The 17,248-nt window shown below is 37.0% G+C and overlaps 1 protein-coding gene across 7 annotated transcripts in view; it reads left to right on the top strand.

Moving 5' to 3' along the window:
• Positions 1-15,758, top strand: part of LOC102097569 (cadherin-9) — a 101,207-nt gene extending 85,449 nt beyond the window's left edge. For 2 of the 7 annotated variants that reach the window (XM_065052595.1, XM_065052596.1), the window contains exons 7-10: positions 676-797; positions 11,021-11,138; positions 11,229-11,480; positions 14,248-15,735. In XM_065052595.1, coding sequence (XP_064908667.1) covers positions 676-797; positions 11,021-11,138; positions 11,229-11,480; positions 14,248-14,735 — 980 coding nt within the window. In that variant the 3' untranslated portion in view covers positions 14,736-15,735. Of the gene's footprint in view, positions 1-675; positions 798-11,020; positions 11,139-11,228; positions 11,481-14,247 lie in introns of all 7 variants that reach the window. The other 5 variants (XM_065052592.1, XM_065052591.1, XM_065052590.1 and 2 more) reach the window with 5 other exon arrangements.
• Positions 15,759-17,248: the final 1,490 nt, after the last annotated feature.

The following is a 17,248-nucleotide window of genomic DNA, read 5'->3' as shown; positions in this document are numbered from 1 at the left end:
TCTCTTCCTCACAAATGCTTTTTCATTTTTTGGTCAAATATGGTCTCTATTTTCAACATGCATACTGCGAGATTCATCTCTAGTGAGAGCTTGACCTTGGAAGACAAGTTTGTGAAGGGCAATAGATAATAACATCTACACAGACACTTCTTTTTTTTTTGTTTGGTTTTTACATTTTAGGGAGAAAGGACAACCTTGGGATGTTTTCTTGTTGTTGTTGTTTTTGTTGGTTGGTTGTAGGTTTTATTATTATTTTTTGGTAGTAGTAGTAGTATTGTGTTGTTGATGACTGGCACTGATTAACTGCTCTACTGCTTTTAACAAGTTCTTGACAGTTTGACCTCAGGAAACAGTTTTGCAATGAATCATTTACTTCACTGTTGTATGGAATACAAGTCAATGATAAATCACTGGTCTGTTTTTAATGCAAATCAATTAAAGTATACTCTGTATTATTTTAGAATACATATACTATGATAGAACAATTTGTTTCAAAAATTAATAGGGCTTTTATGCCTGTGGAATGTCAGTACAAAATGAAATATAATTGCTTTGAGATAATCAAGATAAATGAACATTTCTAATATCTATTGGAAAAAATGTATTAGATAATTTGAGGTAATTTCATAGACTGTAAGCATTTGCTTTGTAATATAAATTATTTTCTTGTTTCAGATAATCCTAGACAAAGTACCCAGATACCTGTCTTCATCCGGATTTTAGACATAAATGATCATGCACCAGAATTTGCCAAATACTATGAAACATTTGTTTGTGAAAATGCAAAAGCAGGACAGGTAAACAAATAAATATGTTACTGAATAACCTGTAATGAGACTATCCTGGAATATCATTATGAAAACTAGAGAGTATCTTGATTTAACCAACTGCAAACCAACGCAGCCTCTTTACTTCCTATCTTCTAAATGAGGTACAAGCTGATTATAGAAAAAAAATTATGGAGACAAAAGATACAAGATTTTACCCTAGTCTAATAATATGTATATTATACAAGTTGGTTATTTAAGGTGTTTTTCATTCCTAATATCAGAAAATATTTTTCACAACTAGTTACACATAATGCTGCCAAACTATTTATACTGTTTCATAATTCCATTTCTTTCTGGATTTCTTTCAAAGCCTTAGTTGATGTAGCTAGACCTTCAAGTACACAAAGCAGGAAATTATTTTATTATGCTTCAGTTAAAGAGATGTGAAAAATAAATGTTTATGAAAATAAAATGTAATGCAATTTTTTCCATGATGATTTAGACCTCAATTTGGAATTGAAATGAATTTGGTCAAAGCTCATGTATATCTCTTTCTAAAACTCAGCAATTCTATATTAATATAAGAATTCTGTGATAATCTAAAAAGACAGTAACAAGATGTGTAGAGAAAATAAAGTGACAACTAGGAACTGAGAAAGGAGGGATACCAACAGAACCCAGAAACCTTTTACTATTACTGCTGCTGCAACCATCAGTTATTTATGCTAATGCCAGTCAAACTTTCAGTTCTAAATCCTGTGAACAAAGATGTGTGTTTTGCAGATTTTTAATTCTGAAAACATTTACCAAAGATCTAGATTTAGTAGCAAATTTGGTACCTTGAGTTTGTCTTTCAAGCATGAGCCCAAGTCCATGCATGAGCTTTTTACAATCATAGAATCATTTTGGTTGGAAGAGACCCTCAAGATCACTGAGTCCAACCAATAAAATAACTCTGGCACTAAACCATGCCCCTAAGAACTTCAACTGTACATCTTTTAAACACTTCCAGGGATGGTGACTCCACCACTTCCCTAGGCAGGCTGTTCCACTGCTTCACAACCCTTTCCATTAAGAAATTTTTCCTAAAATCCAATCTAAACCTCCCCTGGTGCAACCTGAGACCATTTCCTTTTGTCTTATCACTTGCTACTTGGGAGAAGAGACTGACAGCCTCCATGCTACAATCTTCTTTCAGATAGTTGCAGAGAGTGAGGTCTCCCTTCAGCCTTCTTTTCTCCAGGCTAAACAGTTCCAGTTTCCTCAGCTGCTCCTCATAAGACTTGTTCTCTAGAACCGTCAACAGCTTCCTTGCCCATGTCTGAACCCTGTCCAGCACTCTCCAGGAATCCCAGGCCTTTTTCTGCCAGGTAGATTTCCAGCCACTCTTTCCCAAGCCTGTAGCATCGCCTGGGATTATTATGACCCAAGTGCAGGTCCCAGCAGTTGGCTTTGATGAACCTCATATAATTGGCCTCACCTGTCAATCTAACCAGTCCAGATCCCTCTGTAGAGCCTTCGTACCCGCAGGCAGATCAACACTACCACCCAACTTGGTATTGTCCTCAGACTTACTGTGGGGACACTGAATCCCCTTGTCCAGAGGGTAAAGATATTAAACAAAATTGGCCCCAATACTGAGCCCTGGACTCTTCTACTAGACTGATGCGTTTTTGAGTGGAAGAAAAAGCTTGAGATCACTATTTTCACTAGAACAAACCTGAGTGGATTCTTGTTCTAGTGGAGAGAGATCAGAATGGAACCCCAAACTCAGCTGAGGTCTGTCCTTGTGTCTCACTAGTTTTATGCTGACATCATCCAACCAGAAGTGTCTGACTTCATGGAAAGTATGTTGAAAGGATCAAAAAGTAGGATATTTTGTTTGTTCTTAGAGTACAGTGACCATATAACACTGAAAGGCTTTACAGGGCTGGGGAATATGGATAAACATCAAGAATCATAGTCATGGTTTCATGGTTTGCCTTAGTCTCTGCCCAGTGTCATATTTAACATAGCCACAGTAAAAAGAGGGTACAAGGATTCCTGGAGTTTGCATTCAACTCAGTTCTACCTTTTTTGTGTGTGTGTTTTTTTTTTTTTTTTTTTTTTTTTTTTTTTTTACCTAATACTGGAATTAGGTAAGAAAGTTAGAAAGACAGAGGATCTTTTGAGTGAAATTACTTGGGTCTGGGGAGGTATCTGACCATTACTCTAATTATTTTTCAAGGAAGTCTTACTATTTTTTATAGAAGTGACATAAATATGGGAATATACATATCAAAGGCAATGATGAATTAAATTAAAACAGTGGAAGGAATTATAATATCAGAAAAATGAACAAGGAACACCTTTCAAAACAACTGAAGTTTATGATCAGAACATTATGTCTCAACCAGTGACATAAATTGTCACAGAAGAATTCAGTTCAAACCTTATAGAATGAGCAAAAATTCCCTAAAGTTCTGGTTATTGTAACCTCATAGTTTTGTTTTATCATTTATAACCTGTTTTTCCTGGCTGAATACATTCAAATAATTCTAGCTGTTAGTTTCAAACAGCTAGCAGAGGACTTAAGTTCCCTCTGTGCAACAAAATCGCTTTGCACTAAATGAAACTAAGACAAATAAATCTTAAAATCTCAGTGTAATGACTGATAGCTGAGTCATATACTTTAATTGTATAACACAAAGAAATATTCCAAAGCTTACAAATGAAGATATCATTGAAATTTATCATGTGTAATTTTATCAACTAGCAAACACAAGTTTTGTCATATATTCGAACCAAGTTCAAACCAGGCATACTGCTTGTCATTTTCTCTAAACCAATGTCTATTTTGTCTAGCACACTTGCTGAAATATCCATTAATGTGGAAAATTTCATTTACCTTTCTGGTAAATTCTGTGTTTTTCTAACAACAGAGATGACAGATACACATTAGACAGTATGCTGTTATTCAAAATTCCCTTCCCTCTAACATACCAATATAATTCCAGGAAATATTTCCCTAGTTGGAAAAATCCACAAAAATACTAGAAAGACAGTGTACATCAGATGTAGCTGCAGAAGAATGAGAGATCCAGACCATTCTATTTGTTAACAATCAGGTTCCTCAAGACAGGCATCTGAGTTCCTACCTGGACATTTACATATAGTTGACTTAGTATTTCAGAAAACAAATTACCTTCAGCACATGAGACTACTTTTATTTTGGTGTTTAAAAATACCAATGAACATAGAGATACACACATGAAGATTTTGGCCAAGCATGCTAAGTTCCAGATACCCTGTATTACTCATGTTTAGCAGGCGCCCTGTAATACAATAAAGACACAGAATCACGTTATGTTCACGTAGTAATACTTCACCTTATTTTAGAGATCAGCTAAAGCAGCTGTCCTATTAAAAGCATTATTGCTTATTGGCACATCACAGCAGTCCTTCTACATCTGGTGCCCATAGCAGGAGGGCCAGCCTGAAAAGATATATTTAGTTTTGGTTTGGGTGTTTGGTTCTTTTCTTTCTTTCTTTCTTTATTTATTTCTTTTTTTTTTTTTTTTTTTTTTTTTTTTAATGGGGTCCAGCTATTAATCACATCACTCTCTAAATCTCAGTTGCATCAGGAAGCAGTCAGAATGATCAAATATTACTCTATGCCACTCATTCTCAACATCAGCAAATATTAGAGGTTACATTCATTGTGTTTTTCAGATAGCCTTAGGAGAGTCAGAGGATTTGTCACCATGTGAGTCCCATTCCACTCACTAACACACAGACTAAAGGAAGGTTTGATGCAGCCTTGCTCTCACACAATTTAGAAATCCCTAATCCTTTGATGGCATGCTAGAGCCTCAGGGACTGTTGTGGGGAAGGCTCTGGTACAAGATCTCTCATGCTCCTGTCACAGAAATTAATTGGGTCTTTTTAGCTGGATTAGAAGATGAGTCCTCTCCATGGAAACCAAGAAGATTTACTTGAAAAGAAGACTGACTTAACTGAACAATTTGCTAGTAACAATTTAGCTAATTTCAACACCCATCAATAATAATATTAAGAAAATAACCTAGGTCACTTTTTTTTTTTTGCACTGGTGCTATGTTCTTTGCTGCCATTCAGTGGCTCTCAGTCATCAGAACAAAGAGTTTGTTTCCACTTTCCGAAAGCTGACAGATTTTTCTTTTCATTAGTCTCTGTACCTCCCCTCCTTTTTTCAGATGGAGCAGACAGAGATCACGTTTTTTCATGTGGCCATTGTTAATTATCAGTCGTGAGCTGTTTATACATTGTAGTTGCCTTCTCTAGGTAGACACCTATTGGCTTGACTTAGTGAGAGACCCATGCTAACAGTCTGTCTCTCTTTTGAAGTAAGACTTGAAGTTCAAGGGAGAAATTTCTAACTTCTGACAAGCATTCAGTCCTGCTTTAAAACTGCCAACACATTTGTGGAACAGAGCCAAGGCTTGAAAACCAAACTGTTTTGCATTACCAGACATGAGGCTTTGTTAAGCAGCAGGCATTTTAGAATATTTTTTAAGACTCAAAGCATCCAGATCAAAGGTGTATTCAAGCTTACATACATGTGATGGAGGCTGCTTTCTGCAGCTATCACCATACAGGTGTGTAGGCTAGAATTGTGTCTGACCATGTACGATCACTCAAGCCACAAAAAGACAAGATGGGCATCTACTGACAGCTGGATTGATTTTGGAACGCTTTTATCTGAGGACACTTGAACTATATTATTACTTCACTCCTAGAGAAATGTAGCCACTTCGAAATCTTCTACAAAATCTTCATCCCACTCATACTGTGTTGTGTTAGGGATTGGTTCTACAAGATCATACAGGCAGGAAAAGGGGCAAGAGAAATGACAGAAGAAACACAAAATTGCTCTTCCACCATTCCCCCACAGCATTTGCACTCTACTACATTCTGATGACTGTCAAAAACGCAGTCCCTCTCACAACATGTTTTTTCATAGTTTATTGCAGAAAAAAGTGGTGAGATCTTTCCAGATTCCGAGAGAAATATTTGCAGCACAAAACAAAACAAATTTCAAGAATGACAAAGACAGTGCTCCAAGATTGGGGATTTGTTCTGTCCTTTCCTATACCACTTCTGAAAAAGAGTGTCAGACTAAAATAAACAGACAATATGTCCGAAACATTTCTTTCTCAAGTGCCTAGTGAAATTTTTTAAGTCTCATCTCAGAAGCAGGTGAGAGTAGATAAATGACATTTTCTGTGTTGTACAATATATAGGTTTAACTAAGAGCATAATATAACAAGAATGAAAGCCCAAATGATTGTAGTGGATTGAAGACCTTCTTCTCTGCATATCTAAAATCCCAAACAAAAAACAACTGAATTCAGCAGCTATTACTGTATCTCTAATTTAACAATGTCTTTCTCCAGCAGTTCTATTTCTCTGAGACTGGAAATACAATTTTCTTGCTATATGACAATTACATTGTTTTAAGTCTTCAGAAAGGCACTGTCTACAATAGCAGACCGTCTTTAAGTTCCTGTGAAAGTGACGCTATTTTTCACTACCTTATTTATGGTGAATTTTATCAGCTTTTTGAAGGAACCTCTCAAGGATATGTCTGAAGCATATTGCTGCATTTTTAAAGTGTGTGGCCTGGAGTCAATGTGCAACTGTGGTTTATTCACACGATATGCCAAGCCAGTGCAGGCTGAAAAACGTACCTGAAAAATGGCTAGCTGGTACTGACCTCTATATTGTTAAAGATGAACTACTGGCTTAATGTTTGCTTTAATGATTCTTCTATTCCTTCTAGAGGCAGTCCCAATGCTGAGCACACATCCCAAATCTCCTACATGTGCAGCTCTCTGTGTCCAAAACATGAAGCCTCAGGAGCAGTAAAGGCATGCTCTGAAGTGCATGGGGACCCTTGTTATTGCAGAATGCCCCTATCTAGCTTTTACTCTCTGTCTATAAAACAGCTTGAAGAAAACAGAAGAGCCGGCTACATCTAGGGATGTACCAGATGTACATAAGGAATCTGTTACCAGGCAGTCTATTCATCTCCAATCACATTTTCAGGGATGAGTATGAATAGCTATAAAATAGACTGAACATAAACTAGAGTCACAATTTTGAGTGTGGCCTTAAAAACGCAGTATCCAAGAGAAAAGAAAAAAAAAAAACAAAAACCACACAAAACAGCATTAAAACCAAATAATTTCCTCATTTCAAAACTATGAAATGGGTCCAAATTCATTAACTGTGGTTTCATCATAGAAGAAATTCTTCAAGATTTTTTTCCAGTGGGAATAATTCCTCATTCAGAACTAACATTGTCAAGCTACTCAACCACTTTATCTTGAGTGTAAAAGAGGAAACTTTACATCAATGCCTAAGTTTAAATTCTCAGTACCCTTAAAGACAAGTGACCCCTAAAAATTTGAATTTACTGAAGAAGAGCCACTCAAGACTATGAGATTGTTTCTTTGAACACACAGAAGTGCACACGCATGTGCACATGCAACCCTAAAAATAATGACAATAATGTTGTATTTTCCAAATTGTGCTCATTTCTACTGTAAACTATGGAAGGAATAAGAAAACAGAAATACTTTTTATCTTAGCGCTAAGCCTGACGTGCTTGAAAAATATTTGAATAAAAGTAATTTTCTTGAAATAACTCTTCCCTCATAAATCTTAGTGTCAGTTCTCTGGACTCCTGATGAAGAGAGATTGTAACTCTATGTTCATAACTGCTTCAAAATGGAAGGATACATTTCCAATGTGAAATTACGAAGTGTACATGAAACAGTACTGATTTTTTTTCATAAAACTGTGGTACCTAAAATTAAAAATAGCCACATCTCTTTCATTTCTGCAGTGATTATCATGAACGTTTAAAATTTATTTATTTATTTACAGCTGTATAACTGAAAAAAACCCAGAAACCTTAAAGAGATAACATTTCTAATTTCCTTTCACCTATTCATGATTTGGAAAAAATTCACCTGCAGTCATCCTTTCTCATTGTTCTTTTATTCTCCCATCTTCCCTGGTGGAAGAACAGCTGGTTCTCAATTTATGCAGCCAATAGTTAGAGCAGGTAATAAGATTGTTTTTTTTTTTATTTTATTTTATTTTTTAGTCTCACCCTCAACAATAAGTTTTCAATGTAATTAGGTTCCTCTATGCCTGGCACAATTGTTCTCCTCCATGTGATTTGCACATGAAGGGAATCAAATCCAGTTCCTACAAACATCCCACTGATTACATCTCAAAAAGTCCCAAGATACTCAACTGCAATTTCTGGTAGCTATTATATCAGGATATTTTCTCCTTGAGATTTTCAGCAAGCAATTGCACAAATATTATCACTTATTCTAATTCTCTTTCTGGTACTTTTACACTTTTTCTGTCTTTTCAAACTCTTAAAAAATGCAACAAGAATATTTTCTCATTTTGATTTGCATTTTAGTCTAATCAGAAGGATTTTTTGGGTTGTACTATTACAATACAAAACTAAAATTCAGCATGCTCCTGGTCTTGCTCTCTGTTGACACTCTGTCGAGGGTTAAGATTGCGGGGTGACAATAAAACCCTGGCAGATGTATTGTTAACCTCCTCTCCCCCCCACACACTTCCCCCTCCCTCTCCCCCCTTTTCACTAAGGAGAGGCGATTGGAAGGAATAGAAGCACAGAGTGAAGAGAGCTGGAAAAAATTAAAGATGTTTTACTAATGCTACTAATAAGAATAGAGAAAATAATACAAAATATACAAAATCAATCTTGAAAGTCTCAGCAACTGCAGAGCCGGCACCTGAAGTCCTGGATTAGACTCTGCAGCCAATCGGAGCTGGATTCAGTCTGTCACTAGGCCTCAGTTCGCAGGGACGACTAGCAAGGTCCTCTTCTAATGTCGGCCATAAGCAGAAGGGAAAAGGGAAAAGCAATAAAGGGACAAGATCCTCGTGATCTCCCACTTTATGTGAAGTATTCACGTGAATGGAATGTTATACACAGTTGGTCAGTTTCTTGGTCTCTTTCTTCTCGTCGCCCCTCTCGCGAGATGTCCATCCATGCTTATCAATAAGTTTGCATTCCATTGCTAGGTTTACCAAAACATGTGTCTGGTTCTCCAGGAAAGTGCAGTTAATATGAAGGCTTTGGCTGACAGGCAAAATTCACTGAAAGAGAAACTTGTTTTTAACAAAACCAGGACACACTCTTAGAGGTGGTAAAGAGAAAAACAATGGGAAACTGGAAAAATCTTGGCATCATCAGAGACTCAGTGACATACTGAACAGGCTACTTTGCCATAAATAGGGATTTGGCTAATCTTGAGAAAGAGATAAAACTGGAAAAAAATACATATAATGAGAAATTATCATCAATTTATTTAAAAGTGAAGAGACCTTAATATGTAGTTATTATTCTGATCACACTTAGAAAAACTGTGCAATCCTGCCTTCAACACAACCACATCCTCTGGTACAAGGCTGACGTTAACAAATGATGTCTTAAGTTCCTCAATATGCCTCAAAAATAGAAGGAAAATGATTTTAAAATAATCATATGGTTATTTTAAAAGGAGCTACTAGAAAGTGAATAAGGCAAACTTAGACTTTCTCTACAGGTATGGTTGTTTGTTTATTTGTTTGTTTGTTTTAATAACAACTTAATATTATTAGTTGTAATAAAAGCATCTTAAAATTAATTAGAAAAAAGGGCCAAATACTCATTGTGCATTACAGCACTATCAGCAGAAGTTTTCTGAATGATACAAAAAGAAAAATGCCTTAGTATTCTTGCTAGCCCTATAATTATGTTTGTCTAACACGGTGTTCTATCCCAAGAGGTGGTAAACACCCTCCAAAATTTAACTGTATACTCAAGTCCCACTCAAGCTGAGGTTCAGAGAAAGTACACAAGAAAAAGCTATTCCCTACTTGATTGCTGCAAAGCTTAAAAATCATGTCAGTATTACTTGTCAATTACTGTATTTCTTGAAGAAGTCATGCTGCACTTCCCCTGGAAATAATAGAAAAACAAGCTGTGAAGTAAGTCTTTGATAACAAATGGCTTTGATGTCTGTGGGATTTCAGGACACCCTATACGCAGGAAACACTTGAAAACCTCAAGACAGGCATTGGCTCCCTCATGGCTTTGAAAGAAACAAGTCTAACTGCTGAGCTCTTTCTGCCTTTAAGTTTAGGTGCCATAGCAACTCATCTGTACTGAGTTGTAGCATCCTCAGTTGAAGATTTTTCCCATTCTTATGCCACCAAGATTTGTCATCTTGTGATTGAAGTCAAACACACTCTTGCAAGCCAAAGTGAAGCATGGGTCATTCTCCAGTGTGATACCCACTAGGGAGTGCAAATGACATAGCAGTCATTCATATAGCTCACTGAAGTTACTACAACACATGCAACCTTACATGGTATTAACTATTGCAAGTCATTTCACAAGCCACAGATATTCCCAGGTAGCTTTTCCTTCCTAAGTTCTGGAGCTGTTTTCCTTAGTCTTCATCTATCAACCTAGCAGCACACAGTAGAAAAAGAGTCAAATTGCTAAAGTATATGTGTGTCTATATACACACGAGTACACATATTCACACGTTTCAACGCAACAAGAAAGTCTGTGCAATCCAGAGGTACTGCTGAACCCTCTCTTTTTTTTCATCCACTCTACTCTGACCCTAGGCTGATACTGTTATTGCTCCTTCCCAGCTGAGCTTGAGTGGCCTTATTAGGTTAGCTATAAAGCTCCACAGCCAGAAGTTTCAATTTAGGAGGAAGGAAAGCACCTTTTTTATTACCTCAGAAGAACCAAGCATCCTGCCAGTGCAGTACTCCAGTTTATCACCGGGAGCAGATGAGGTGGACCAGGGAATTAGACCCACACAACAACTGGTTTACACACTACTCTATGTCATTGCTACATAAGGCCACCGGAGGTTTATGGCTTACTCAGAGGGCAATTGTTTCTGTATCGTTGCAAGATACTGAGTACAAATCAGAGCACACAGCTGTCTTGCAATGAGGACTGGCCTCTTTTTCATCCTCCGTTGTGTATTTAATCAATAAAAAAATGTGCTTACTGTAACCTCTCTTGAGTTTATGAGGGGAATTTTTGGCTTAGGACATAGATTTGCATCTTCAGGTAGAGACTCATTAGGTTTTTACTGGACATGAAAAGCAAAGGCCTTGTTTCAAACACAAGATTTCTAAAAGAGCACGAAATACTGTTTTCTTTATAGCTGATACAGACTGTGAGTGCAGTTGACAAAGATGACCCTCCTCAAGGACACAAATTTTTCTTTGAGTTGGTGCCAGAATTTGCTGTTCGTCCAAACTTCTCCATTGTAGACAACAAAGGTAACTGCTGAACAGTACCATCCCCTCTACACCCCCATACCACATAAAACTTCATCAAGAAACATTTATTTATTCTGCTTTTCTGTCTAGATAACACAGCAGGAATTATGACTAGAAGAAACGGATACAGCCGTAGTAAGATGAGTACTTATCTCCTGCCAATCATAATATTTGACAATGACTATCCGATCCAGAGCAGCACCGGCACGCTGACCATTCGAGTGTGTGCCTGTGACAGCTGGGGGAACATGCAGTCCTGCAATGCTGAGGCCTTGCTCCTCCCTGCTGGCCTCAGCACAGGGGCATTGGTTGCCATTCTCCTCTGCATCATTATCCTGCTAGGCAAGTATCTGTGGTGAGATGTTTAACTGACTAGGTACAAGTCTGGTCACTTCTAGAACCCTCATATTCTTCAACCCCCTATTCACATAACCCTGTGAAGCAACATTTAATATCTGATGAGTTTGTTAGTTTTTTACCAAATGTTTTCTAAGATGGAAAAGTTGCTGGGAGAGCGGGAGAGGGAGCTACTATGGACTGATTGTCATCATTACTATTCAGAAGAATGTGCAAAAACTAGACTAGTGAATGTTATGTAGATGAAATAAATTTGAAAAGCTAGGGTCAGTTTTAGAAACTATAGTAATTGCAATAAAGTTTTCTGTTATAAACATATCTTCATTTAGATCCAGGACTTTAAAATCACACTCTTGAAGCTGAATGATAAGTTTCTCACTGATTAAAAGATTATCAATTATATTAGCTATTTAATCACAAATTATTTGCAATTTTTATATTGGAGAAATATTTAGCTCAAAAGCAGGGAAGAAAAATATTCAATTGCTTGCAAGTAGTAGCAAGAGCAGCTGATTAAATAGACTGTTAGCACAAAAGTTAGGTGGGTGTTTGGAGAGCAGAAGCATTAGACAGATGAGGTGATATAAAAATAAACTAGAATAAAAACTGCAACTTCACTGTTTCACTTACCAGAGAAATGCCTTCTTAAAAGAGCTATCAACTCTACTTTCCAGTCAAATTGTGGAAAACCTCTTTCTCTTTCCACCTGTCCTAGCAAACACAGCTTGCCAAGTAGGCAGTGACAAGTTTACCGGTGTAAGTTTATATAATTCTAAGGACATCACTTTTTCGACTGGATTCAAGCTACCCCCAGTAAATATTCAGAGAACCACAAAGATTGTTGGGAGAAGGGCAATACGCAGGAACTATATCTGTAGTGTTTGGCATAAGGAAGTGAGGGTACTGGAGCTCTGACAAACTGATTGTTCACACTGCTTGGGTTCAAACACTGTTGATGACCCGATTTCAGCACAAGCCAGCTTGGATTTCTCAGGCCGTTGCCCAGCTGTAGTCTAACCAGCAGACAATTTCAGCAGACAATTATGGTTCAAACTCTGCCAGATCTGGCTCTTTGCCTTGCATAGTTAATAATGTTAACAAGCCCTGCACCTTCAATGTCACCCTTTGTGCTCCATCATAAAGCATGAAATGTGTACCATGAAACACATACCCTTACTTGCTCACTGTAAAAACATCACTCTGATCATCTGCAATGCTTTAGTACAGAAATGCTGAATGAAAACGAAAAATCAAGGTGTGCTTTAGGACCACAGTGATGGTATTTGAGACTCAGAAGAGGCTCAGGTACCAGGGCTGTGCAAAACAAGTATTACTACCTTATGTCTCTTGGTCTCAGGGTCAGAGACCCTGCTCTGCTTAGCACTACTGCCATAGCTAAAGCCAAAGTAGCCTAAGTTTGAAGAACACCTAAACAGAATTGTTAGTCTGCAGCTGGTGTTGTTCTCAGTACCTTATTTACTTGTTCAACAAGATGTAGTATGTTACAGTAATAGGCTAGTGTCATCATGCCCAAAATAGGAGACACATTAAATATCCAGCTGTAAAAGATACTTCTTCATTATTACCTTTTAGTAATCTGCCCGACGTTTTTATATGAAGTTCTTAAACTTATTTAAGTGGGCTGTTACTTGTCTAGCATTAGGAAAACTTGAAAGAATGGCTCCCGTTTGAATAAAAAACTGCAAACAGAACAGAATAGTCATTATATTCACAGCAATGTGCCATGGCAAGTGAAAGATCTTGGTTCCCTCCTCTCTATCCACAGCACGTCCAATGCTCCCTTTTATTCATCAGTACTCAAGTCATTCAGATTAAAAACTTTGCTCCTAAGACTCAACGAAAGTGCTCAGCACTGCTGTAATGTATGGTTTGGCAACCACTGTTATGCCTCATTGACAGATGATCTCACTGGCATTTCCTGTTTACTCTAACTACTGGAGCTAGGGTCAGATTTTTAAGTGCATTTAAGCATTGAATATTACTAAAATCAATATCATTTAGGCATCAGAATGTATTTACAAATCTTAACTTCAGTCTTTCATCTCCCTCTGTAGAGCTTCATTTTCATATCAAAGCTGACCTCTCCAAAAGGAAGAGTTATTCAAATTACATTTTTTTAAAGTAGGGGGATCATGTTTTTAAAAAGAAACTTCTAACAGCAGAAATTGTATTTTAATTGTTGCAGCCATTAAAACCAAAAATAATTTTGTCAATAATATTGATAGATGAAGATCTTTGGGTTCTTATTTTCAGAAGGACCTGTAGATCCAGTTTTCAAAAACTAATTAGGCATAGGAATACCTAAATCATTAGTTATCAAGAGTGTAAATTACTTTTTCCAAGGAGATTCAACTACATTTGGTGAAATCACCCTTAGTGACTGCCAGGAATGCAGTACTTCACAAAAATAAAATCAAAGTCAAACCCTAGTAGGATGGTATATTTTAACACTTTATCTGCTCTCCAACTTCAGCTTAACTATGTATCTATTTGAAACACATATTTTTCTAATGATTGCTCCCATAGCTTTAAAAAAGCATGGTTTTGTCTGCTACAAAATCATTAATATTTTTAGTTATTAACTTGTACATGGAGATAGTTTTTATCTTTCCCTAATAAAAATCCTATCCGGCCTTAAAAATTTCCCTGGTCAACAGATGATGTAAAATATTTGCTCATTTATTTAATTTCTAATTCTCCATTTCTTCATTAATCTTTTGTGTCTTTTCAGTATTAGTTGTCTTGTTTACGGCTCTCAAGAGACAAAGGAAGAAAGAACCCTTGATCATCTCAAAGGATGATGTTCGGGACAACATTGTGACCTACAATGATGAAGGAGGTGGGGAAGAAGACACACAAGCTTTTGACATTGGCACACTGAGAAATCCAGAAGCAAGGGAGGAAAGTAGGATAAGAAGAGATGTTATCCCAGAAACTATATTTCAGATAAGACAGACTGCACCTCTTTGGGAAAACATTGATGTTCAAGATTTTATTCACAGAAGGTTAAAGGAAAACGATTCAGACCCAGCTGCCCCTCCTTATGATTCACTAGCAACATATGCCTATGAAGGGAATGATTCCATAGCAAATTCCCTCAGCTCCCTAGAATCACTTACCACAGAGGGCAACCAAGACTATGATTACCTCAGTGACTGGGGACCTCGGTTTAAAAAACTAGCAGATATGTATGGTGGAGAGGACAGTGATCGAGACTGAGAAAGTAATCTGTGACCTGGTCAGTGTTAGTGGAATTCATGTCTATGTTATTAGATAAAGTGGCCTGCTCTCTCTTACTTGGGAATAAAAAAATATATAAAAAATAGGTGTTGTCTTAGTAAGGGTTTGCTTAATCACTAAGTCCAAATGAATGAATACGAATTATTTAGATTTTTAAAAATCTATAATTCACCCTCTTTGCCTAGAAAACTCAGATGAAAGATTTTCATTGACAATGAAAAGACAATAAAAGGCTTTTTGTGCCTTTAATGAGATGGAAACTTAATTTTTTTAAATTGCTTTGCATTACCTTTCCTACTAGCTGGAACAGTATACACCCACATTGCAACATAATCTCAAAAATATACTTTAAAAAAGATTACTATTACTGCCATATTTATTGAGTTTAAGAATGTCTGTGTGTTGATTCATCATATTTTTATATATGTATATTTATATTTTTGTATTTTTATTAAATAAAATAACATTTATAAAAGCATTGGTTAATAATGTACTTTGTTAATCATAAGGAAATGTCCAGTCTTTCTGAACAAAGGAAACTGCGTATTGTGCAATACTTAATTTTTGATTGCATCTTCTTCTATTAGATTAGTAGTTGAAATGTACTGTGCAAGAACAATATGGAGAGAGTGTTCTGTAATGGGAATGCAGTGTAGAAAAAAATATTTTGAAAAAGTGATTATAAATAAACGCAGTATGACTTGCAATGTGTATTACTATATAGCATAATAATATAGTTTCGTTGTGAATCTTGCCCCCACATACTTTCTTATATGAACAGATGACCAGTGAGAGGATTTAACAGATATATACTCAGGGATTTAAGGAACCATGAAGGTTTGTTCTGGTAGATATGAAAACAATTTTAAAATAGGCTTTTTAAAAAATTGAAATAATTAAGCAAACATGAAATGAAGGTTTTTGTATTCTAATATTATTATTGAGTTTTGAGTCAATCAGACAAATCAGACATGTTATTAATAACTTATTTTTAAACCATAGAGAGCCAAGTAATAAAAAACAAGTCCAACTAAGATTTTGTTAAAGGTGTTAGTGCTCTCTTCCTTCAAAGAAATACATACATTTGCACAGTTTCTAAAGCGTTAATGACAATCTTCAAGTATATATTTGTGTTTAAAAGCTATTTGCTGGATCAGCTTTTGTGCAATGCACATTTCTTTTCACAACACAGGATAAGAGGAATTTACCTGGATCACATGTAATCTAACTGAGAATTTTTTAGCCTTTAGCCCTGGGCAGCAGCTAAAACAGTAGACAGCTGCTCTCTCTTGCTTTTCCTTCTCTAGAGGGAGGGAAGGAAGGGAAAAGGAGGAAAGACTCATAGGTTGAAATTAAAACAGATTTAATAAAACAATAATAAAAGAAGGATGATACAAAGCAATACTTAAGCCACTGGAACATGTCGTCCCAGCAAGGAACATCAGAGGGCACACACTGTGAACACAGCGAGTCCAGTAAAAACACAGAGATTGGAATGGGTGTCAGGAGAAGGAACAAGAGTGGGAGCAGGAACAGGAGCAAAAGTCCTCATAGACAGTGTCCATCGAGAAAAGAGGGCAGTCCCTGGCAACTTCCCACTTCCATATGGAATGAGATGTTCAGTGTATGGAATACTTCCATTGCCCAGCTTGGGCAGCTGTCCTGGATATTCTCCTCCCTGGTGCTATCTTGGACCTGCAGCTGGACACCGGGAAAGTCCTTTGTTCCATTGGCAATAGCCAAGATATCAGTAGGTTCTTACATTCTTTTCATACAACAATCAAAGACATCAACAATATAGGATGCACACTATACATAGCATTTCCATCTTTAACATCAACTTTAGGGAAAACCAAGTCCAAATAGATGTCCAAAATAATAATGTTTTAAGGTTTTCTCTCGATTGCTTAGCTATTTTTCAAAACTTTTCAGAAAGAGATTTAAGATACACATTATTAATGTAATATGGGCTACTGGGACACTCATCTCTTACCAAAAAGATAATAAGGACACTAAAATCTGGACATCCATAAATTTGTGGGTCCAGATGGGATGCACCCGCGGGTGCTGAGGGAGCTGGCTGAGGTCATTGCTAGACCACTCTCCATCATCTTTGCCAAGGCTTGAGAAATGGGAGAGGTGCCTGAGGACTGGAGGAAAGGAAATGTCACTCCAGTCTTCAAAAAGGGAAAGAAGGAGGACCTAGGTGACTACAGACTGGTCAGCCTCACCTCCATCACTGGGAAGATGATGGAACAACTTATCCTTGGTGTCATCTCAAGGCATATCAAAGTTAAGAGAGTTATTAGGGACAGTCAACATGGCTTCACCAAGGGGAAGTCGTGTTTGACCAACCTTTTACGAGGACATAAAGAGGCGGATAGATGATGGCAGAGTGGTGCATGTGGTCTACCTTGACTTCAGTAAAGCATTTGACACAGTCTCCCACAGCATCCTTACAGCTAAACTGAGGGAGTGCGGTCTGGATGATT

The sequence above is a fragment of the Columba livia genome, chromosome 2, assembly GCF_036013475.1.
Source record: "Columba livia isolate bColLiv1 breed racing homer chromosome 2, bColLiv1.pat.W.v2, whole genome shotgun sequence".
Taxonomy (NCBI): Eukaryota; Metazoa; Chordata; class Aves; order Columbiformes; family Columbidae; genus Columba; species Columba livia.
Note: the sequence above shows the minus strand (reverse complement) of the source record. Positions and strands in the feature narration are given on the sequence as shown.